Here is a 23648-nt window from a genome sequence, read left to right as displayed (position 1 = left end):
CTTCCTTTATCCTTTACAATAATGTGACCTAGGGATTGTAGAGCGCGCGATGAAGCGTTTTGCGGCAAGATCGGCAGTGGCGGCGTGGCGGAGGAGTGCTCTCAGCTACTCATCGCCGCTAGAATCCACCACTTCTCCTCCTGGCGCCTTGTTCTTGAGTAGCGGCTATGGCGGTAGGTCTCAATCCACAGCCGCGGCAGCGGCGGCCTCCCCAATCGACGATTCCACGGACGAAGATGGAGTGAAGATGAAGGGGGTGAGGATTGCCGGGCGGCCGCTCTATCTGGATATGCAAGCGACATCGCCGGTGGATCCGAGAGTTCTTGACGCGATGATCCCCTACTATCTCCACCAGTTTGGCAATCCACACTCGAGAACGCATCTCTATGGGTGGGAGAGCGACGAGGCGGTGGAGAAGGCGCGCGAGCAAGTGGCGGCGCTCATCGGCGCCGACGCGAAAGAGATCATCTTCACGTCCGGGGCAACCGAGTCCAACAACATCGCGCTCAAGGGAGTGATGCACTTCTACCGGGAGAAGAAGAAGCACGCCATCACCACCCAGACCGAGCACAAGTGCGTGCTGGATTCGTGCCGCCACCTCCAGCAGGAGGGATTCGAGGTAACTTATCTCCCGGTGAAGAAAGATGGGCTGATCGATCTGGGCGAGCTCAAGGCCGCCATCCGGCCCGACACCGCCATCGTCTCGGTCATGACCGTCAACAACGAGATCGGCGTCGTCCAGCCGGTGGAGGAGATTGGGAAGCTCTGCCGCGAGCACAAAGTCTTCTTCCATACCGATGGAGCTCAGGCCGCCGGGAAGATCCCGATCAACGTGAACGACATGAAGATCGACCTCATGTCGCTGAGTGGTCACAAGATCTACGGGCCCAAAGGCGTGGGAGCGCTCTATCTCCGGAGGAGGCCGAGGGTGAGAGTGGAAGCACAGATGAGCGGTGGCGGACAGGAGCGGGGGATTCGCAGTGGCACGGTGGCGACGCCGCTGGCGGTGGGGATGGGAGCTGCTTGCGACATAGCTCTCAAGGAGATGGCTTACGACGAGGAGCACATCAAGGCCTTGCAGAAGCGGCTCTACGATGGTCTCACGGCGAAGCTCCAGGCGGTGGTGGTGAACGGCAGCATGGAGCACCGCTACGCCGGGAACTTGAATCTCTCGTTCGCGTGCGTGGAGGGCGAGAGCTTGCTCATGGGCTTGAAGGAGGTGGCGGTGTCGAGCGGCAGCGCGTGTACGAGCGCGAGTTTGGAGCCATCTTATGTGCTGCGAGCTCTCGGGGTGGACGAGGACATGGCTCACACTTCGATCCGGTTTGGGATCGGGAGGTTCACGACGGTGGAGGAGATCGACAGGGCGATCGAGCTGACGGTGACGCAGGTGGAGAAGCTGCGGGAGATGAGCCCGCTGTGGGAGATGGTCAAGGACGGGGTGGATCTCAAGAGCATCCAGTGGACGCAGCACTAGAGAAAGGGTCGAGAAGAGTTTCGATGATGAAGAACACCAGCTAGATCGATCCAAAAGTTCTCACAGAAGGCACCACGCAGGGCAAACATTCAGTGGTCCCAGAGCACTATATAGAAGGGAAAAAAAAGATGGAAAGAGAGAGCTATAGGTAGCTTATAAAGGTAGAGCTTTCTGTAAAGTCTAAAGGCTATATAAACTCGAAGTTACTTTGTCCCGGAAATTGCGGAAGAGCCCTAAAACAGGGGTCTTATTTTAGGGTTCTTCGTTTAGGGTTTTACAGTATTTTCTCTCGATTCGCGTCTTCGATTCGATCGATTCGAGGTTCTGGGATTGTGCGCGATGAGCAAGCCGGCATGGACCACGCATTTGGTTGTGAAGCTCGTCCGTGGCCTGCCGGGGACGAAGCAGAAGCACAGAACGGCGCTGGTGAAGACGCTGGGGATTCCAAAGCGAGGGCATTCGGTGGTGGTGAAGAACACGCCCACTGTTTTGGGGCTCATCGAGCAGGTAGCTACATTCTTTGGCCAATGGAAGTTTATTTTGTGAATTCTTTGCAGGTGAAGAGGCTTGTGGAAGTGGAGACTTTGGAGATGTACATGGAGAGGATCCAGAATGAGATCTTGGCGAAGAAATGCCGGCCTCCATTCGTGATGAGACACAATGTTCCTGTGGATCAAGGACAGGAGAGCACGCAAAAAAAGACTGGTTGATCGACCTGTCATTGTTGTCATTGTTTGTGCTCTCTAAATTCTCGAGGTAAAATCTACTCAGCTCTGGAAGTTCTTTGGTCTCGAAAATCACGAAAGGAATCATAATTTGGCATTCATGGCTGCTGTTTTGTCCTTGTAACTTTCATATACTGGATTGGGTTCTCTAACTTCTTACATTTGAAGCTCTGTAGCATGGCAGTGTGGTTCTATCTATTTCTAAGCATGGTACCGGTATTTTGGAAGAGCAGCTTGGTAAGTAATTTGGAAACTGATCACTAGCTTATGACACTGCAGTGTTGTGACAATTTGCTTGAAACTTGCAATGATTTGTCATATGAAAGTGGGATGCTGTATGCCGACTGCAAAGGGCCGGAAAAAGCTTCGATTAGCTTGAATGAATACGTGAGTACTTTTGCGGGAATCTGACCTATAGGAACTCGTGCAAGAATGATAGATTGGTGGGCTTCAAGTTAATTGCCGACTGCTTGAACTTCGATCAGGTTTATAAAAGCTCTGAGATAAACTTGGAATATAATAGTTATGTACAAATAGCAAAACAAAAGTTGGAAGAGAAAAATGTAAACATAATCCAGAAAATCTTTATGAATGTGAACAATACATGGTTTTTTAAATTTTAGACCACTAAATGGATTAAGTTTTGTGGTTTAACATGTTTATATATGTTTCAAATTTCATCTATCAAATCACTATAAAATATTTTATTACAGTGGATTCAGAGATAAAAATAGAATATTAAACATATCTTGCTAAAGTATAGTGGTGCCAAATATATGTAGCTTGGAGGTGAAATTTAACATTGTATTTTTCCATGACTTAAAAAATGAAAACACATGAGGGAGAAATAATAATATGGGAAATACTTATGGAGTTTATTAATGTTTTTCTATCTAAACTTTTTTATAGGTTGCCTTTGTTACAAGATGTGGAATATGAAACTATTTTAGAGCTGTGAGGGCCAAGTGTACGGCTACGATGCCGTATACTAATATTAGCGTAGTGGATTTTGGTAGCCGTCGGATTGGTTTCAATCCGGACCACTCACTCTTGTATATAAGCTAGGGTTTTTGGGCTAATTGATATGCACATTTCTGTATTCCCTTTCCATATTCCATGCACTCACATTAGTGGAGGTGAGGGGCACCTTTGATTGTCCCTGGGGAGTGCTTGGATTTGGGATTTCGGTCTAGTTTTTGCATCGTCTAGATCTAGTTTTTTCCATTTCCTTTCTTTTGTTCTTTCCTTTCAGGATTTTGGTTTCGATCTAGCTTTTTGCATTGTCTAGATCTACCATTTCTTTCCAGCTTTTTTGTTATTTCTCTTCTTTTGCTCTTTTTTTTTTGTTCATCTTCATGGCCGATCCGCAATCTCCTCCTTTGACTCTAGAGCAGCAGTTGGTTCAATTGCTTGATGCTATGCGCTTGCAATTGAACAACCAAACTCAGTTGATGGCGGCGTTCACGGCACGTGGTACAACTCCTCCTGCTCTTGGTGCCAATCCTCGCGTTCGGCCGGAGTTCTTTCGCGGGAATCCTGGGGATGATGTGTACTATTGGTTCGATCACTTTACGGTGATTGCCACATATCATTCTTGGGATGATGCTCGACGGTTGCGTGAGTTTCCCACGTGTCTCCAAGGGACGGCGTTGCAGTGGTACAATGGTTTGAGCGCAGCTACTCGTGGGGATTGGAGTGTTCTCCCAGACGTCTTCAAACGCGCCTTCGGATATGCCGATGATTGCGATGATGCTTTCCAACAATTGCATCATCTTCACCAAGGGCCATCGGAGTTGGTGATGCAATTTGGCGTTCGTTTCTGAAGTCTTTTGCTTTGTGCGGAGCTAGATATGTCGGAGCGGATCAAGCTAGGAATGTTGTGGCCAGCACTTCGTCAAGATCTTGTCGGACTTGTGCATGCACTTGCTCCTGCCACCCTTGACGATGCTCTTCGCTTGGCACAACGTTATGAGACATCGCCTCTTCCACTTCTCGCTACATGTCCTTCTGCTCCACTTCCTATGGGTGATGGTCCTGTTCCAATGGAGGTTGATGCTGCTGCTGCTCGAGTCCAAGGACAAGCGCGAGGACGTGGTCGTGGCCGTGATATTCGCTGCTGGGCGTGTGATGAAGTTGGTCATACTTATCGGCGTTGCTATCGTTTTCCGGATTGGCGACCTCCATTTCCTGGGTGGAGACCTTGGCGTCAGCAACGTCCCCTGGGTGCTGCTGCAGTGGAAGGTTTAGACACCGAGATGCATTCGGGAAACGAGGAGTCGCGCGAGTAACGGAGGGACTTTGCGCGAATAAATCAATGACCCCTCCATCTTTCTTTTGGGAGTATCATCAAGGGGTTCACTCGGCACCAGTTCATCCAGTGTTTACTTTCCAAGCTCATTTTTATAACAAGAAGTCTCCTATTGTTCTCTCCGTGTTGGTTGATACAGGTTCGAGTTTATCTTCTATTGCTCGACCTGTTGCCACACGTTGTCGTCTACACTTGCGTCATGCGGCAGAACCAGTTTTCATTCTTTATGGCAACGGCCGTTCACATGCATGTGCACGGGATGAGGTGGACCTGGTTGTGCGTGTGGGCGATCTCGAGCTTGAATTGCAGTCGTTGCGGGTGGTGCCGAGTCAAACTTTTGACCTCATTCTTGGTATGGATTGGTTGCAGCGCAATCATGCCAAGTGTGACTTTGAGGCTTCTCCCCCTTGTCTCATACTTCCTTATGTTTCATCTATTCCTCTCACGTCCATACTTCTTCGTCCCTCTACTTCTACCTCTGCTTCCATTACTTTTGTTTCCCCACTCTTTCCTTCTGTGTTTCCATCTTGTTCTGCTTTTCCCTTTTCCGATCCCTCCGACGATCTTTGTGTTGCAGCAGTTGACCAGCTCATGAAGGAGTATTTTGATCTCTTTGAATTTGATCTATCGTCTGGGGCCAAGATTGCCACACGTCATCCAATTCCCACCGGGGATGCTCGTCCAATCAAGGTTCCTGTTCGTCGTCGGTCACCTAAGGAGATCAAAATTTTACGAGCAAACGTCAAGGAAATGCTGGAAAAGGGTGTTATTCGGAAGTCGCGGAGTCCTTGGGCATGTGAACCTCATCTTGTGACGAAGCCTGATGGGAGTATTCGTTTCTGCATTGACTATCGTCCGTTAAATGAAGTGACAATCCCAGATGTGTATCCTCTTCCTCACACTGCTGATCTCTTGGATCGTCTGGGGCGAAGTCGTTGGTTCACCAAGCTAGATCTTGCTTCTGGGTATTGGCAAGTACCGATGGCCGAAGAAGATATTTCTAAGACTGCTTTTCGTACACCATTTGGTTTGTACGAGTTCTTGGTGATGCCGTTTGGTTTGAACAATGCTCTAGCAACTTTCCAGCGGATGATGGACGAGGTTCTTTGCGATATGCCGGAGGTGACTGCTGACTTCATTGATGATGTCTTGATCCACTCGGAGGGGACGTGGGGGGAGCACGTTCGTGATGTTTGTAAAGTGTTGGATCGGCTACGCGACGTTGGTTTAAAGTTGAAGCGGTCAAAGTGCGTGTTTGGGTCCAAGGACACAACTTATCTTGGGTACCGTATTTCTCGTGAGGGTTTGCAAGTTGACCCTGACAAACTTGTGGCTATTCTAAAGTTCCCTACTCCGAAGTGTGTGAATGATGTGCAGCGCTTTTTGGGTAAGGTGCAGTATCTTGGTCGTTTTGTGGATCATCTTTCCGATCGCACTACACCATTGCGAGCGTTGCTGAAGTCATCAACGTCATCTTTCATCTGGTCTTCGGATTGTGAGCGGGCGTTCGTGGATCTCAAAGAGCTATTGACAACTCCTCCAATTTGGCATATCCTGACTACACTCGACCTTTTATTTTGCGCGTGGATGCTTCTGACATTGGTCTTGGAGGTGTGTTGATGCAAGAGAGCTCGAGTGTGCCTGGTCAGCGCCATCCCATTGCATACATAAGCCGTACATTACAACCAGCGGAGATGAACTACTCCACGACGGAGAAGGAGTGTTTAGCAGCAGTCTGGGGTTTCGAGAAACTTCATGCATATCTACATGGTTCTCGGACATTACTTGAAGGTGACCATGCTGTTGTTACTTCATTATTGAAGCGGAAGAACTTGGTTGGTCATACGGCTCGATGGGCTTTGAAGCTTCAGATATATGATTTCGATGTTGTTCATCGCCCAGGGAGTTCTATGGCTGATCCTGATGCCCTTTCTCGAGCTCCTCTTCCTTCTCCACTCACTTCTCATCATTCTGATGAACCTGTTGTTCCAGCATCTGTGGATTTTCTAGATGGGGATTCTGTGCCGTCGGCGGTTGCTATCCTTGACGTTCAGTATCCACAGGGTGCAGAGCAAGATCTGCCTTCTCTTGAGGAGGTTTGCGAGGCTCAAAAGATTGAGTCGTGGATTCGAAGGCTTCGAGATGGGTTTGAGAATCCTGCATCACTTGTTGATGACTTGCCTTTCCGGCATTTACATTCTCAATATCGCCTTGAAGATGGCCTTCTTTATTTTGTGGGGACGGATCCTGATGATCATTTACGACTGGTGGTACCTTTGGTGTTTATTCCGCGGTTTCTCCATGCCTACCATGATTCTCCTGTTCTAGGTGGGCATATGGGACACCGTCGTGTCACCGAGAAGCTGCGCAAGTCTTTCTATTGGCCGGAGATGCGACGTGATATTATCCGGTATGTGCGTAGCTGCGTTTGGTGCCAAGCTCGTAATACTCCCCCTTGTGTTGCGGAAGGACGGTTGGAGTCAATTGCAGTTTCCCGTCCGTTTGAGTTGGTGGCGTTTGATCTTATGGGACCTTTTCCACGATCGACTGCTGGCAATGAGTATGTTATTATTGCTTCTGACTACTTGACTCGTTGGGTGGAAGTTGGTGCTCTTGCTAGTGCCTCTGCAACTGCTGTTGGATACTTCCTCCTCAATCGAGTGGTGTTCCAGCATTCTTGTCCAAAGCGGATTCTTTCGGATAATGGTCCTGCATTTATGGCTGAGGTATTTCATGTTTTGACATCTCGGTTAGGGATACGCCACACTTTTACGAGTGCTTATCATCCACAATCAGACGGTCTGGTGGAACGGCTCGTTCGGACATTCAAAGGGATGATTTCGAAGTATGTGAACTTTCAGCATTCGGATTGGGATGGTTATTTGCCGTCTCTTCGGTATGCCTATGTCACAGGGGTGCAGAGTTCTATTGGTGCTTCACCATATAAACTTCTATATGGTCATGATCCAATATTACCAATAGAGTTGGGTTTACCTTCGCGATTGCCACAAGCTCCTGATGCTAGGTCATGGGATCGGTATTTGACAAGCATTCTTCCACTTGTCCGAGCAGAGTCTGCCGAACACTTAGGCCATGTACAAGTGGGACAACAGCGGCGCTACAACTCCTATCATCGTCCACCTGCGGAGTACAAAGTGGATGATTTGGTGTTAGTCCGTTTTCCCCATCTTACGGTACGTGGTTTATCTAAGGGGCTCCTTGCGCAGTGGAAAGGACCGTATCGGGTGTTGCGGCAAGTTGGACCGCAAGTTTATAAGGTTCGGCATGACGTTCAGCAGGCTGATCCTCCGGAGATTGTGCATGTGCAGCGGTTAAAACGCTTCATACAAAGGGATCAGGAGCAGTTAATACCGTCTACAGACCCGCCGATGCCTCCTCCTGACGTTCCTCCAGATCCCGGCCCATCTACAAGAGAACCCTGACGGCCTTCCATTATTCCGAGAGGAGGGGATGATGTGAGGGCCAAGTGTACGGCTACGATGCCGTATACTAATATTAGCGTAGTGGATTTTGGTAGCCGTCGAATTGGTTTCAATCCGGACCACTCGCTCCTGTATATAAGCTAGGGTTTTTGGGCTAATTAATATGCATATTTCTGTATTCCCTTTCCATATTCCATGCACTCACAGAGCCATAAACAAAACTAATTTACTAATATTAATTTTAGCTAAGCTATGCAAAGGAGTAAAAAACTTAATAATAAGTCAAGTTAAATAAATTTAGATTTATTTAGCCAAGTAAGTTTTATTTGGCACACTAATGTTTCTTAATAGAAAGCTACATATATTTATTGACCATCATGCCTTGAACAAGAAAACACTGTATATCAATGATATCTTAAATAACCCAAAATTTAATATTGATATGAGGAGTGAATATTATTAGATTGTGATAGATAATGTGTTTATTTCTAATATGATATTCAACATGAGCTTCAGTCATTTTGAGTTTACATTTATGTTGTTTAGATTGACAAATATTAATTACATTACTTGGTTGATAACAAAGGTGTTTAGGTATTATCTACACAAATTTATAAAAACATTCTTAGACAATATTCTTAGTTTTAACAAGAATATGGATTATAAAGTGCATTCACACAAGTTTCTCCTTTATTATATAACAAAAAACTTAATACAAAAAGAGCAAATGAAAATTATAAAGTTAGAGGTAAAGTATGTTGTGATATTTATGAATGTTAACATATATCCAAGGAAGTTGATTATGGTGGAGAATTCCCTTACACTGACTTCAATGGCTAAGTTATATAATATCTTTAGCTATTACTACTATTTTCAACATAAGTTTAAGGAAGTGGCCATTCATTTGACAGGGTTGTTACATTCACTTGAATATACCATTAAAAAGAGGTTTAAGGTGTTAAATAATTGTTGAATGAATGAGGTTTAGTGCTTCATATTAGTAATGTATCAAAACCTTATAAAGTGATTTGTGGTGTAATGTTATATATTAAGGGAGTTTTAATGAAAGGACTTTGAATCTTGTGAAGTAACAATATTTCAAATATGTGTAGAAGTTATTGTGAAACACTATCTTTATAATGTGGTATTTATGGTATTGATGGAGCACAAACCTCTTATATATCTATTTACGCACAGAATGAATTGAACACTATATAAGTTCATTGGATGGTCAAACTCATAGATATTATTGAGAATCATCTAAGGAAATTGAATATAAGGGCAGATGCTTTATTTCATGTTCATCATGTGACATAGTTACAAACATAGTTTTGTCATTATATGAGTAAAAATTCTTAATGAATTTAATTAAGTGTTCTTTAAGCTCAAGATGCTAAAGTGGCCTTTTTGTAAACTCTTTTCATTTGTAGATGGGATTTTTTACTACAATAGCCATATATATTTACCACAGGTGGATATATTGATTAATCATGTTCTATTTCACTATCATAATCATCTAGAGGCTAATCATTTTGGGGGCCTTATGTAATGGTTGGTTGTTTCCAATCTCATACTAGCTAGATTGCAAAGATTTTAGGTGCTTTGCCAAGGATGCAATTATCATGTTTATCCCCCACCACCCTAGAACATGACAAATAAATTCCCATAGTTCTAGTCCCCAAGCCCATGAGCACTTATTCTAAGGATATATGTAGTTGCATGGATGAAGACATTGCCTTGGGGATCAGTCAACATAGCCAGTCTTTTTCTAATCCATGTCATGGATGTAAACCCTACTATATTTAAAGAACAAAGCTTAACATAAGCTTTGAGCTAACCCTGATTATAATCCAACCATAAGTTAAACATTTTTCTGTCTCCAATACATGAGTTTCTCATGTCTTGCTTTACCACTTTCTAGCACAGCTCTATTCACCAAGTCTTGCAAAGACCAAAGTATAATACAAATATTAAAGTTTCTAAACCTGGTCTCCCTCACCCTTTCTCTGCCATGCTGTTGTTGAAAAATCCATAATAATACCCTAACCTATTAATCTATTAACCTATTTTTTACTTGGGAATACTAATAAATTTAGAACATTAATTTATTACTAGTCAGGCAAAGACAAAAGTAAATGAAGAAATTCTAAAAATAACTCTTATAATATAGAACATAGTTTTGGAAATATTTGTATTATTAATTATTATTCTCATATATTTTTCATCAGTATTTTTCAAGTCAGATTAATATGATATAAGTGTTCTTAAAACCTTAATTTAAATATAAATCTAAATCTAAATTTAATTCTAAATTTTAAATCTAAATTTATTAATATCCTAAATTAAAAACACATAATTAGTTATATGTTTTTAATTAGAATATGTATAATTTAAGAGAATTAAAATTTTAGCCCAGACCTAGCTAAAAGTAAGAGAATAATTACTAATAATAAATATTACTATCTATAATTTAGATCTTAAAATAATATTACTTAATTATAAGTTTCTACTTAAAACATAGGGTAGTGAGATTTTAAAAACACTAATATGTTAGCCCTGAGAAAGAAACTAATCCTAACTCTAATACAATAAACATATAAAAATTTCTAACTGTTTTTTTTAATTTAATTATGGAGAGTCTCTGATGCTAACCACAATTTATAAGATAGGAATTATCAAAAGCTCCACAAACATGTAATAAATATGTGATATTTTATATGCTGTAATATGCAATTAAGAAATGCTAAGAAATGCCAACTATTTGGAATTTTAGCAAAAATAGGAATAGAAATAGCAAGAAGCATGTAAATTCTTGTTAAGCACTCATGCCTTTAAACACTAATAGTCTCTACCATGGAAAAGTTTAAGGTTGCATTTACTCTATGTTTTGCCCCTTACTATGATATGGAGAATAATGGCAAGGGACTAAATTGAGAAATTTACTTTTTTAATTAGCCATAGTCTAATCAAGGAACTAGAACAACTATTACTTCATTAAAAGTGAGAGCATTAGGTAACACTTCTATTATTCTCATCCTACAAAAAGTTTAAAGGAACTCTTTGATATAGATTGTCAACTTGATAATGATAAATATATGTCTTGCAAGCATTTGAGGAGTCTTTCAATCAAGATTGTTTGATAACCATCAAGAACACAAAGATAATAACAAACATCATAACCTGGTAATTATTTTGGATGCAAGGGGTCAAAGAAGTTAAAACTCTTTATGAAGAATTATAAATAATGTTATCAGCGAGCTTAAATGCTACAAAGTGGATTATTCACAACTGAAGAACAAGTAGAAAGACAAGAAAAATAATCAATATTCTAATGACGGTAAATTAAAGTTATAAATTTTGCAATATAAAAATAGCAAGGACCATTTAGGTTGGATGAAACAACTCTTGATTCTAACTTGTCAACTCAACTACATATAAAACAAGATAAAGGGTGAAGCCACTTGATGCATTAGTTTTCCTAAAGTTGTATTCTATGGTAGTTTAGTGTAAATTTTACTATACTTTGGAAAAGTTTGTTGAATAGTACCTAATTACATTAGGAGTTTTATATCTTATGGAAGGTGCAACCACTCTACATAGGATTTTGATGTATATCTTTCAGGTTTGGACATGTTAGTTAGCAAAACCACATTTGTGGTCAGATTTTTTATCTTGTAGAAATCTATTGTGTGGATCTCATCATTAAGATGCCAAAATAACAAGAACTATATTTTATCTTTCTTTTCCCTTTGGCTAGCAGCATGGTTAGCAAATCACAATTATTTGCAAACTCCACTGCTAACTCATTAAAATGGAGGGCTATGGTGATTTTTCAGACTCTTGTGGAGTTGCTGGAGTTTTCTGGCTTGCAGCGCTCGTCTACTGGAGGTCATGGCGATTCCGAAAGCTCCAGAGGTATATTGTATTCAAATGGTGTATTGTCTGCAGAGTGAAACAACATAACAAACCAATTCCATCCAGCATTAGCGTGGATGCTTACATCCAAAATATAGATGGACAGCTGAGTTTCAATCAAACAATCATGACAGACTACACGGTTCTAAGCTAGTTGCTGCTTGTTATGATTTTAGTAAGCACCCCATAAAATCTGAACTTAACACCTTTTACAACAACTATTGAAACCTCGATCTATATTTGGTTTGGTAACGATTATTTTACTTCAATATTTTATCATGCAAGAACGCCCTGGTAAGAAATTTAAAAATAAAAAAGAAAGAAAAAAATTGCCAAAACTGCCCAAAAACAAATCACACAAATACCACCAGCACCAGAGAAAACGCCATGAGAAGTAGCGATCCGGGCATCGATCTTAAAGCTCCACTCTGAAAGAGAACGCGGACAAAGTCAGGATGTACAAAAAGAAAACGAAGAACAAGAACTTACAGGAGTAGTGATCGGTGCAAAGTCAGGGCCTTCCACTGAGGTAGCTGGAGATGTCGGTGATGAAAGAGGAGGCGCCGGCGGTCCATGGACTGGAACTGGAGCTGGCGCCGGGGATCTCTTGTGCTTCTTCGGAGAAGGAGCTGGAGCCACAACTGGAGACGAGGCTGGCGCAGGAGGTATAACTGGAGCCGCCACGGGAGCAACAACCGGGGACACGACTGGAGCTGTCACTGGAACCGCAACTGGAGCCATCGCTGGAGTCACCACGGGCGCAGCCACGGGCGTAACAACTGGAGCAGCCACTGGTGGGGTTGACACTGGAGTCGCGACTGGAGGAGCTATCACGGGCGCAGTAACTGGAGTAGCCAAAGGTGGAGAGACAACCGGAGCAGTGACTGGAGTTGCCAAAGGTGGAGACGCCACTGGAGTTGCCAAAGGTGGTGACGTTACCGGTGTCGCCACGGGTGGAGCCACAACCGGAGTAGTGACAGGAGGAGCCACAACTGGAGTAGCCACTGGTGGAGCCGTAATAACCACGGGTGGTGTCGCAACTGGAGGAGTTGCCACAGGTGGAGACGACACTGGAGCCGTCACAACTGGAGGCACGGCGGCCACAACTGGAGACGCAACCGGAGCCGTTGGTACAGTGCCAGTGGAGGGCGCAGATGCTCTCGTGGATGGAGCAGTGGCCAATGCTGGCGTTGAAGAAGGTGATGTTGCCTTGGTTCCCGATCCAGGCTTTGGACTCGACTTTGGAGATTCGGCAAGAAGTCGTTGGATGATCCTGTGTTTCTTGCAATGCCCTGCGTTGCTGCTCCTACTGGTGCTGCTCGCGCATTTGAAATAGTCGTAAAGTCCCTGTTTCTCGACCTTCCACTGAAAAAGCAGTCGTCACTAACAAGCTCTTGCGACATGATCGCCGAGAAACTCACCACTACCGTTCCGGACGATTCGTCCATAGCATTTCCTGAAAATGTAGAATGTGTTTCAAATCTGGGACCACAAATCTTTGCTGCTTACCAATGATCCCGTGCGATGACATCTTCTGGTGAGCATCCACATTGACAATGGCAAAGAAGAATGTGATCACTGCTGCTGCTGCTGCTGCTGTTGCCAGGAAGGCCATTTCTCCTCTCTGCAAAACTAAGTGGCCATGGAACCACAGAATGACTTTAAGACGAACCTCCGCAGACGAGCCGGAAGTTCCTTGGATCGAAATCGCCTGTACACTATACAAACAAAGAGGAAGAGAGGACTATACACAGAAAGGACTACACTACAGCCTATACAAACTCACAGGGCGATTTCGAGCGGGTTTAAGAACAGCCAGGGATGAGGCAGCAGCAATACTGTATGCACTCAGCTGGTAAAAAGAGTGAATAGATTCCCGTCTCGCAGCTCTGTTTCAGCGAGGCCAAAACATATTCTGTCAGAGAGGTGCATATTCTGTTGCCTTACAGTAGCATATTCCGCTTTGAGCCGTTGCTTCATCTCATTCGGACCTCTTTAAAATTCCAGTGTGCACCCAACAATCCTGTGCAGCCTAGCTGTTGAAAAGAAAGAAGCGCTTCCGGCCAGAAGGGCCATGCAAGTTCGTTGCATGCATGCTTTCTACTCGCTCATACCTTTGTTGGACACATAAAAGAAAGAACTGCTGTAGCTATGGTTAGAACATATCTTTTGCAACTTGATTCATGATATCCCCCCAGGACAGATTCTTGTTTTTCTCAGTGGTCGGTAGACTTATAGAACACTGCAAGAAAAGTTTCCCGAGAACCACTTAAGGCGTAATTGAAAGACGGTACCTTCCGCTCGACCATTCTCGTGAACGATCTAGTAATCCCCCGGAAAGCAATGGGTCTGTTGATTATGCCGAAGTGGGTGGATTGTGCTTTCAGGACAACGCGACTGCCATTATGGTGCATACATTTCGGCTGGTGACGCTGCACACAATGGAAAAATAAGGCACTTTGAGCTTCGAGAAAGACTTGCCTCTACCGGAAACGAGAAGTTCGTATCGATTACGATAGCTCTCTTGCAAGAAAGACGGAGAAATTTTTATGAACAGTGCTGTTCATGCGAGAGAAGACCCATCACCTGCAGCACCGAAACATCTGTCAGTTTTCATTTAGAAGAATTGTAGTGGTTCGCTTGAGATTTACCTCTGCGAGAATTCTGGATACCAACCACCAAGATCTCACGTAGAGAAAGTTACACTGCCTACCTACCTATGCACTTTGACGAAATGTCTTTTGTTTTCGGGGTTTAATGTCTCAGATGACAGCTAGAAATCAAACCGACACGCCTAGAGAAAAAGGAAACCAGACTTATTATTCACACATTGTCCTCTGGACCTCAAGAGGGACTCGGGATTCAGAAGGGATTCACCAGTCCTTTTTACAGAAGATGTTGCGCAATCGTGAAGAAACTATTGATCACAACAGCATGAAAATGCCCGATTCATCAACTACACTGCTTTCTATACTGAATATATATGCAGCACAGAAATGAACGACAATGCTTACCAGAGCTTTTAATGTTGTGACCAGACACAGACACCTGTCTTGAACATCGCGATCACACTTAGAAAAGCTCAAAGATTATCAAAAGAAAGCAGTCTACCTGATAGCATTTCGCCTTTGTTTAACCTCCATCGATTGTTTCCATAGGCTCCCTGTGCCATTAAGGCCACGAAACCTTTAGCTGTCTGGACAAGGACGTGAGTCTATCTGTTGGTAGTACTGCTGGTGCCTAGATTTTAAAAGCTTAAAAGTACCAACACTAGAAGAGAGTACCAGTGTCGGTAGGCCAGCAGTAGCTTGTTTAAGCTTTAGAGACGAAGTAATCCACTGCCTCCATGTAGCGCTTCATGTGGAAATTCAAGAGCGGGTGTGTCGAATCCAGAAGATTGCTGTAAGGTCCAAAAACATGACCTGACGGAGGATGATCCTCTGGATTCGTCGAGAGACAATGCTGAGCGGTAGAGAGCCCGCTTAAGCAGTAGCATGTATGATAATAGTCTTTAGATTTCCCTGGCTTGTCTATCAGACCGCCATTGAGCACCTAAGCAGTAAGACAAGGGAGTAAAAACGGTCAATCGAATGATAAACAAAATACCTGGCAGCATAGAAGTATATATCCTTGAAGAGCAGTGGGATTGTGGAAAGGCCTGTGTTGCTGATTTCTGGCTTTCCTCACTGGAAAAAGCTTCTCGGCCGTAAAGGTTTCAATGTCCGCGGGCATGATACCACCGATCTCTGTGTCGGAATCGTCTTCAATTTCTTCATGCATGATAGAAGATCCGGAAGTTTGTTGCGAGATAAGTTTCGTTACGACCTGCTGCAGCAATGGAAATACACCGCCCTGTGCATACAACAAAAGTAAGGAGGAACAATAATTCATTAGAAAACGAATGAAAGAAAGCCCGCACCTGCCAAAACGAATAGCATCCATCGACTAATTTATTTGTGCGGCCCTGGAAGCCTCCTTCAACCTTTCCTTGACGAAACGCAGCCCAGTTCTAGAAAAGTAGAAAATGTCAGTTGCGTCCAAGCATAATCTAATGCTTACCAATAAACCAGGCAAGTCTAGTGAATCCACTTGATCAGCCATAATAAGAGCAGCTAGACCACAGTACGTATATCTGAAACGAAGGGAGCATTAGCACAGACTTAAAACACAAATATCAAGCCACACCCTCCATGTGCCTCGGCACCAGGTTCCCCGCCAATTCCACCTTCGTAAGTTTGGCAACTGCTAGAATCGTCATTATATGAAAAGACACAAACAAGTACAAAACCTCGCAACATATTCGCCGAGTTTTTCCAGAAGCGGAGGAACGAGAATATTCAACAGGTATGCGACCTGCTGAAACTGTTAGATTCAAATAGTTCAGCATTCACAGCATACCGAAATAGCAGTGTAACACCCACGGACATCCATTTCTCCACCGTCATGAAGTCTAGAAACACGCCCGAAGCCAAATTATCACTCACTCACTAATCTGATAGTGTTAGCGCTTACCTGAAGCCTCCGGATGATGGATCCTTCATCCGCAACAAAAACTCCAGGATCTTTTCCCTGCCAAAAACTGCCGAGCATGTCTCTTTTGAATTCAAACCGGAGTCACATATCACTATTACCTATCGATAGACGAGAGAGCTTGAGCACCTCCTATAGAAACAAGCGTACCAACAGCAGCATAAGTCGTTGCCAAATGTGCAATCTATCGTAAGGAAAAAAAAATGAAAAAAGGAAACCTTCGTAGAAAGAAAACCTTACTTGTCCAGGTCCACCTCCATAGCCTCCCAAAGGATCCTAGATCGTGTTTTAAAGTCGATATGAGAAACAAAAGAGTTTGATAAGAACCTTGCAGTGTTTGAGAAATTCGATCGTGTCTGCTTGGAGCGCTGGATCGAGCTGCCTGCCGAGCAATGCCATAGAATGGACAATCCAGTAGCACAGCCATGGCCGACTAGAAGAGTGGAGTGAGCAAAGCCGATGTTTCTCACACATTGTCACGAACCTGGAATCCAGAACCGTGAAGGAAGCCGGCAGGCGAGTCATGCCTTTGAGGAGATAATCCAGATGCTCCTCCCGCCATAGCTCCGACCTAGAGCCACGAAGTGCATTGACAGGAATCGAGAAAGAGAAGATTGTCCAGAGGATTTCGAGGCTTACAGGAAGGCGCGATTGCGATAGCCGGCACTGGCGAAGCTCCGGAAGACATCCGAGACCTTGGCTTCGAGCGCCCTCTGCTCGCGAGTCGTGGCGCTCATCCTCCTTCCACACCAAAAGCCCTAGCTGGGATAAGCTTCGAGTATAATGTAGGATTTAGGGTTTATCACCATGGGCGAGGAGCTGCGTTGCCGCGTCAGTGGCGGTGCTCCTACATCTGGAAGATCCAAACGCCGCCATCTCGGTTCCGGATGGTCACATTTGCGCGGGAGAATACGGGCCTCCAAGTTCTTCGCTAGACCTCCTCCGGCTCGCTGAGGCCTCATCCGCGGTCTACCCGAGCGATGACGCGCTGCGTGACTTGTGGAGCAACTATCTCGGCATCTACGTCCGAGATGTCCTCCAGGGAACTTCTCGACCGATGATCATCCATCGTCCGGATATGGATCCGGTCACCAGCACGGATCTCGGCGCGCGACATCGTCTCGGATGCTCTTCTAGCACGCGTCCACTCCGCGACTAGAACGGAGCCGGACTTTGAGACACGTGGTGACACGTGGCAGATCAAGTTTCTAGGTTTCCTAGTGATTTTCCTTTTTTTATGATCCAAGGTGTGAGTCTGTAATAAATCCCAGATCAGAAAAAAAGGAAACTAATGCTAAACCACTAAGAAACCTAGTGTTGAATAGCAGTAGTAGCATATTCCAAAGTACCCAAACTTGCACACAGCCCAACGTGTATCAGGACCCGTCAGGAATCAGCATCTTGCTCCATTTCCCCCACTCAAATGTGATCTCTCCATTAGCATAAAGGCCCGAAGCAATTCACCACCTCTATTTTAGGGTTGCCTGCACAATATGAAAATAAACAAAAAAACTCACTCTTGATTTTTTCAATTCACAATCAGAGCCACTCCAGATCAAAGGGCTCTTTGTCTTCCTCCTCCATTCAGCGTCAGGATATCATTTTGAAACTATGCTTAGATACAGTTGAGAGTCAGATCCGCCACGTGTCACCACGTGTCTCAGTACTATACCCTCACAAGTTGGCGGGGTTATTTGCTTGTGGATCCAACTCGATCATCTTGACTGCCTTTCCGCAGAACCTTTCTCTGGAGGATTCGGTCATGAAGATCTTGAGCTCGTCCAAGACATCGCAAAACATCCAGACCTGACGGGAAAAATCCGGGCTCTCCAGCACCAGCTCCTTGGTTTGCTCCTACTTCCTTCATAGACCATCTTGTAGGTCAGAACAGCGCTCTTCATGTACGAGGGCGGGATGTGAGATTCCATAGTCGGCAAGGAAGAACCAAGCGATGTATTTCGTCGGCTTCCACAGGAAGAAGTGTGGCGGCGCTTGTCTGGGGCCCTTGAATCAGGCGTTTTCTTCGCAGGGACACTCAGCGGCTTTGAATCTTCGGTTTGATCCCAGACTTGTGGAGTTCTATCTCCACACTGAGGAGCTGAGGGTGCAGTTACAGGCTCTCACGAGGATTTGTTCCATAGGTGGCCATGACGAGGAAGAGAAAGCAGCGTTTTCCACCACCGGCGATGAAATACTGGAGAAGTTCAAGGCTTCCCCGGAGGTAGCTGACTTGCTCACGACAATGATACTGGTGCCAGCTCTGAGCAGGGAACTACAAGTTGTGTAGTTACAGCGCAAGATGCTGGACTGCCAAGAAATCCATTTTATGCTTGCGGCAAAGGGAATATCACCGAGTACGTCTCCACGCTCTTTAGGAATACCACTGACGGGGTATAAGAGGTAAGATTCCCAATCAATCAATCAATAATTGTTTCAACGGTTGAAACAATGGCGCAAAGTGTTCTGAAGAAATGGTTTTCACTTATGAATGTCTCCTTCAGCCCTTGGACACTGATGGCAGAGTGGAGAGATTGAGCACGCCTGGCATAGTTTTGTCGTGACGAAACAAGAGAGTTATGTATACGCGAATGATCACGATGTATGAAAATAAGTATGTGAAATTGTTTTGCTACCGTGGTCACGTATTTGTTTTGTGGTCGTAGATGTTTAAAGAGCTGCTGGATCGAGCGACAATCGTCATGAGCAGCGAAGACTACATTGATGAATTCCAGAAACTACTGAGGCTCACCTTGACAGGAAAGAAAAAAGGTTCTTTGCTTCTTTTCCTTTTTTTTTCTTTTTAGAGAAAGTTTTCAACAAGTATTACCCACTTCTACCATGACATGATCAACTTACAGGTCCGCGACTAAGTGGACCACCAATGACTAAAGGTTCTCTTTTTCTTTACAGTCTTACTCTTGACAGCACCCAAATGGATTCCCATGACAGTGGTCGATGATTCATGTAAGTCGTGTGTTTTCTACGTTCAATCTGACTGGAAGAACGTCACAGGTGTTTGTTTATCACGCCATGACTTTACAATGAACACTTTTGATGTTTCCTCAGTATGAACACATCTTTTGTGGCAACAAAACAAGAGACCGTCCCCAGTATTGTCTGCTCGATTGTACGATCGGCCATCAAAGTAAGTTTGCTCGCGTTTGTTTTTGTTAGATGTTTAAAGAGGGAACGAGGCCGGATAATCAGGATTGGAGAGATTTATGAGAAGCTCGGTTTCAACTGGAGAAGCACAAGCCAGTGAGGACAGATAATGGGGAATAACTTCTTCAAAGAGAACGAGCTTCTTTTTTTCTTGTAGGATATGGAAGGGAGAGGCGTCTTCGTCTCTGTTTTCCGTTCGTTTTGGGGTTCCCTGCATCCCTTTTGCAGTACCATAACGTGCTTCTCTCCACTCTTCTTGTGATGAAGAAACGGAGAAAAGAAGCGCCTGTGTCCCTGCAAGACGACATTTTGGAGACGCTTCTCAGCTACGTGGACCTGGCCACACTAGTGACCGCATGCTCCGCCGTTTGCAAGTCATGGAACGCTTTCGCCGCCGCTGGTGCCAAAACAGTGGCCACAAGGAATCCTTGCGGCTTATGACTAGCTCCTTCCACGGCGAGCGTTGCCACGCCTGGGATCCATCACAGCCCAAATACAGCGTGGAGTTTCCGTTGCCCCACAAAACGGAAGAATTTCCTCGCGCTCAAGTCGTTGCTTCCGCGGGTGGCCTGGTATGCCTCTTCAGGACGCACAGGGGCATGGTTGATCCCGCTGATGATGTGTTTCAGCTGGTGGTGGGGAATCCAGTCACCCAAGAGTGGAGCGAACTACCACCGCTCCATTGGGAGGACAGAGAAAGATACAGTTTAGCGGGAGTGATCGACTTTGCCATGTTCGTCAACAAGAATGGCTTCAAAGTCGGTCTGCCCTACACTGCTGTCGACTTCTCAGGCCACTGGTGCTGCATCTACGACTCGGTAACGCGCTCGTCTTCTCTCCCCAAGCTCCCGTTCTCCCCAGCCTACGTCAAGGTGAAGGCGCAGCAGCGACTTTCAGATTACATCGTGAACGTAGTATTCCCAGGCTTGGACGATTACTTCTACGATGCCGCCATCCTGGGATTTTACGACTTCGGCCGCGCCAGGTGGAGCACCGGGGAAGTTGTCCGCAGCCTCCTGGAAGACAAGGTTGACCCGGATGGAGAGATCCTGCGCTGCGTTTTGCCGCTCCCGGGACTGTGCACCGCGAGGCTGTGGGAGTACAATGGCCAGCGAGTGGCTGGGTGTATGCGCAGTTGATGGCTATGGCGTGTGGAAGGTTGACGACAAGGGTGGCTTGGTTGCCGTCTCTGCAAAGACCCCTAAAGCGATGCTTGATCAAGTGTACGCTGGGCAGCGATCCACTCAACTCAACGAGAAAGGAGGATGAACGCCACACAAACAGATGAGTTTGAGCTAGTTTGTAAGTTAAAGAGGCTTCCTGGGCTAGCAGGAACACATACGCCTGTTTGGAGCATTGGCAAAGTCTGTCTATTATTCAAGAATTATACACATTTTGAGATTCTATGTACATAGAAGATTTTTCTTCCCTCTCAGAGGATTACTACTCAACAGCACGATAGACACCAGATAAATATTCATGATCACCCTCGCTGCGGCCTTTGGAAGAGGAGTGTGCCACTTTCTGGCAGCTCTCGTCCAGTGGCAGCGCTTTGGCCGAGCTACTCTCGTGTTTCGCTCGAGCGGGGTGGCACAGGGACCAGCTCGATCGGTTTGTAGACTTCTTCCTCGTCTTCCACAGGAGGAAAGCTGGCGGCGCTTGTCCAGGGCTCCTGAATCAGACGTTTGCTTCGGCTGTGACCATCTTGCAGGGTACTTGGCGGTTTTGAATCTCTGGTTTGATCCCAGCAGTGCTCAGAGCCTTGTGGAGCTTTATCTCCACACCAAGGAGCCGAGGGTGCGGCTACAGGCTCCATAGGTGGCGATTACGAGGAAGAGAAAGCAGCGATTTCCACCACCGGTGATGATATGCTGGAGAAGTTCAAGGATTTCCTGAAGGGTCTGTAAGGTTGGTTTGCTATTTTCTCCTTCATTTTAACGAGCTTTTATCTTTCTTTCTTTCTTTTTTCCACATTGCATATAAAGTGCTCCATTTTTTATTTTTCGGAGATATGGCATGTGATTGTTCATTTACTGTGCTGATCTAAAGGATCTGCATGGACACTTTATTCTGGAGCAAGTGTCAAGGCCTCGGCAATCTCAGCCAATGGGGAACTCCATGAAAAGTAGGTTGAAGGTCTGGATTTCTTTCATCACATCCCAGACTTGTGTGTGATCTTTCCATCCTCTAGGTCCGGACTGGTGGCATCAATACTTCTGTTTTCTTGTTGGACGTTTCATCTCAAATTATGTGTACATGATAACAGTTTGAAGTCCTGCTAAAGCTTCCAGAGACGTGGGCCTCGAGCTCTGCATTTCATGGCTCAATGTCAGGTGACGAGACGGTCTACATGGAAGCCCGAACAGGGGTAAGATAACTCCATTTGGAGCAGCAACCAAGACAATCGGAACTTCTGACTTTTTCAGACTACTGGGCAATCTCACGCATCTCTTGGCGCATTAGGACTTCCAACTGTTGTCCTGTTTGTAGTATTTGGGATGATACGTCCACCAAGAAAATAGGAGTATTAACGCCAGGCTGGACCTAGGGGATGGACAGATCACACAGAAGTCTGGGACGTGATGAAAAGAAATCTGGACCTTCAAGCTACTTTTCATGGCTGGCTGAGATCGCCGTGGCCTTGGCACATGCTCCAGAATAAACTCTCCATCCGGGCAGTATATGCACATATGGCTCATATGTCCAAGGAAACACCAGATCCTGGAAAGATGAGTTAAATGAAAGAGAAATAGCAAAGCAAGAAAAAGGAAAATGAACTTTATGAGCAACAACAAAGCTCCCTTCAACACTCGTTGTGGTAAATGCTACTTTCTCTTCCTCATCATGGCCACCTATGTAACAAATCCTCATGAGAACCTATAGCTGCACACTCAGCTCCTTGGTGTGGAGATAGAGCTCCACAAGGCTGCAATCAAATTGAAGATTCAAAGCCACAGAGTGTCCTTGCAAGATGGTTTTCACAGCTGAAGCAAACACGTGATTCAAGGACAAGCAGTGCCAGCTTTCCTCTTGTGGAAGCAGACGAAATACATTGCTTGGTTCTTCCTTGCCAACTATGCTCACATGCCACCCTTTTACATGAAGAGAGTTGTTCTGGCCTTCTGGCCTACAAGCTAGTCTACAAAGGAAGTACGAGCAAGCCAAGGCGCTGGTGTTGGAGAGCCTGAGAACCTCATCACCCATAGACAATGATTTAAATCCTAATATATGTCAACTCTATGATAGGAGTTAGACAGGTATCATCCATCTTGTATTTCCTGCAGTTTGAGAGCTCTAGAAGGTTTATAAAAAAAATAAGGCAATTTTTTTCAGTTGTTTTGGCGTTGGGATGCTAAAAGTTCTAAGACTATTTGAATGCCACATAGTAAAATGTAGAGGTAAATAAAAACCCCAACACAACTTCATAAATATCAAAACTACTGGAAAATGTATAACAAACTTAAACTATTAAAGAGTCTCTATCACTTAGTGCTTGCATTTGCAGCCATAGAATTATCTTCTCCTAAAAAAAACATGTTAGCAATGAATATCATCATGCTTACTTGAGAAGAATTTAGCACTACTAGACAGTTTTTCATTAGTAATTACTATCTTTAGAGGTTGACCTAGCTTCCTTTTACCTTTTTTCTTCTATTTGCAAACAACTTCATCAACATGCAAAATATGTTATTCAATATTATGAGCAAATCCACCTGCAATGTAAACATTATGACTTAACAAATGATTTGAGAAGTTTATCTCAAGGAGGAAAAAGTTGAATAAGAGAATTGCAATCTGCACATCTGATCTTTACCTTCTCCTAATCAATGAAGTCACAGCTCTCCTAAAGAAAAAACCTACAAGCTTAAACTGTTGCAAAACTCTTCAATATTCACGATCATTTTGTGCAGAAGTTTTTTATTCATATCAATGAGGTGTACTGATGATGTTAGAGGAGCTAAGTTTTGCCATTAACCTAATTGTTGATCGCTTCATTGCTTGCTTATACCCCATAGAATGGGATGTGAGAAAGTATTTTTACTTTACACTACTTCAGTAACTATTCCAACACTCTAAATATAAAATCA

The 23648-nt window shown here is 44.6% G+C and overlaps 4 protein-coding genes across 5 annotated transcripts; 2 read left to right on the top strand and 2 right to left on the bottom strand.

The window, feature by feature from the left end:
* Positions 1 to 35: 35 nt before the first annotated feature.
* LOC9656320 (cysteine desulfurase, mitochondrial) lies at positions 36 to 1691 on the top strand. Its single transcript, XM_002980654.2, has one exon. It carries the CDS (start codon positions 50 to 52, stop codon positions 1475 to 1477), a length of 1428 nt encoding a protein of 475 aa, XP_002980700.2. The 5' UTR covers positions 36 to 49; the 3' UTR covers positions 1478 to 1691.
* Positions 1692 to 1732: 41 nt separating this feature from the next.
* LOC9655874 lies at positions 1733 to 2308 on the top strand. The gene is made up of 2 exons (XM_024685667.1): positions 1733 to 1984; positions 2035 to 2308. Exons 1-2 carry the CDS (start codon positions 1817 to 1819, stop codon positions 2185 to 2187), a joined length of 321 nt encoding a protein of 106 aa, XP_024541435.1. The 5' UTR covers positions 1733 to 1816; the 3' UTR covers positions 2188 to 2308.
* A 9779-nt stretch (positions 2309 to 12087) lies between these two features.
* LOC112350090 (calphotin-like) lies at positions 12088 to 14436 on the bottom strand. Of its 2 annotated transcripts, none has more exons than XM_024685717.1 (7): positions 14356 to 14436; positions 14163 to 14300; positions 13541 to 14110; positions 13378 to 13500; positions 13290 to 13324; positions 12358 to 13233; positions 12088 to 12296 (listed from the first exon to the last, which is right to left on the bottom strand). In XM_024685717.1, the coding sequence occupies exons 4-7, from the start codon at positions 13481 to 13483 to the stop codon at positions 12222 to 12224; spliced, it is 1092 nt and encodes a 363-aa protein (XP_024541485.1). In that variant the 5' UTR covers positions 13484 to 13500; positions 13541 to 14110; positions 14163 to 14300; positions 14356 to 14436; the 3' UTR covers positions 12088 to 12221. The 2 variants fall into 2 exon arrangements, with proteins under 2 accessions (XP_024541485.1, XP_024541486.1); XM_024685718.1 differs by having other exon boundaries at positions 13378 to 13492.
* A 229-nt stretch (positions 14437 to 14665) lies between these two features.
* On the bottom strand, positions 14666 to 17153 carry LOC9656319 (protein farnesyltransferase subunit beta). The gene is made up of 14 exons (XM_024685719.1): positions 17038 to 17153; positions 16883 to 16969; positions 16726 to 16831; positions 16639 to 16674; positions 16500 to 16582; positions 16381 to 16437; positions 16267 to 16318; positions 16157 to 16221; positions 16054 to 16110; positions 15928 to 16000; positions 15788 to 15877; positions 15475 to 15720; positions 14980 to 15420; positions 14666 to 14920 (listed from the first exon to the last, which is right to left on the bottom strand). Exons 1-13 carry the CDS (start codon positions 17133 to 17135, stop codon positions 15181 to 15183), a joined length of 1290 nt encoding a protein of 429 aa, XP_024541487.1. The 5' UTR covers positions 17136 to 17153; the 3' UTR covers positions 14666 to 14920; positions 14980 to 15180.
* Between the last annotated feature and the right edge of the window lie 6495 nt (positions 17154 to 23648).

Source organism: Selaginella moellendorffii, unplaced genomic scaffold, assembly GCF_000143415.4.
Source record: "Selaginella moellendorffii unplaced genomic scaffold, v1.0 SELMOscaffold_45, whole genome shotgun sequence".
NCBI lineage: Eukaryota > Viridiplantae > Streptophyta > Lycopodiopsida > Selaginellales > Selaginellaceae > Selaginella > Selaginella moellendorffii.
Note: the sequence above shows the minus strand (reverse complement) of the source record. Positions and strands in the feature narration are given on the sequence as shown.

Bases quoted from the DNA above. Each gene is read 5' to 3' on its own strand.
- LOC9656320 (XM_002980654.2), top strand. From the start codon at position 50: ATGAAGCGTTTTGCGGCAAGATCGGCAGTGGCGGCGTGGCGGAGGAGT.
- LOC9655874 (XM_024685667.1), top strand. From the start codon at position 1,817: ATGAGCAAGCCGGCATGGACCACGCATTTGGTTGTGAAGCTCGTCCGT. The intron at 1,985-2,034 runs GTAGCTACATTC...AATTCTTTGCAG, and splicing joins TTTTGGGGCTCATCGAGCAG to GTGAAGAGGCTTGTGGAAGT.
- LOC112350090 (XM_024685717.1), bottom strand. From the start codon at position 13,483: ATGGCCTTCCTGGCAACAGCAGCAGCAGCAGCAGCAGTGATCACATTC. The intron at 13,325-13,377 runs GTAAGCAGCAAA...CTACATTTTCAG, and splicing joins GTCATCGCACGGGATCATTG to GAAATGCTATGGACGAATCG. The intron at 12,297-12,357 runs GTAAGTTCTTGT...GTTCTCTTTCAG, and splicing joins TTGCACCGATCACTACTCCT to AGTGGAGCTTTAAGATCGAT.
- LOC9656319 (XM_024685719.1), bottom strand. From the start codon at position 17,135: ATGAGCGCCACGACTCGCGAGCAGAGGGCGCTCGAAGCCAAGGTCTCG. The intron at 16,583-16,638 runs GTAAGGTTTTCT...TCCTTACGATAG, and splicing joins ATGGAGGTGGACCTGGACAA to ATTGCACATTTGGCAACGAC. The intron at 16,222-16,266 runs GTATGCTGTGAA...CAGTTTCAGCAG, and splicing joins GGTGTTACACTGCTATTTCG to GTCGCATACCTGTTGAATAT.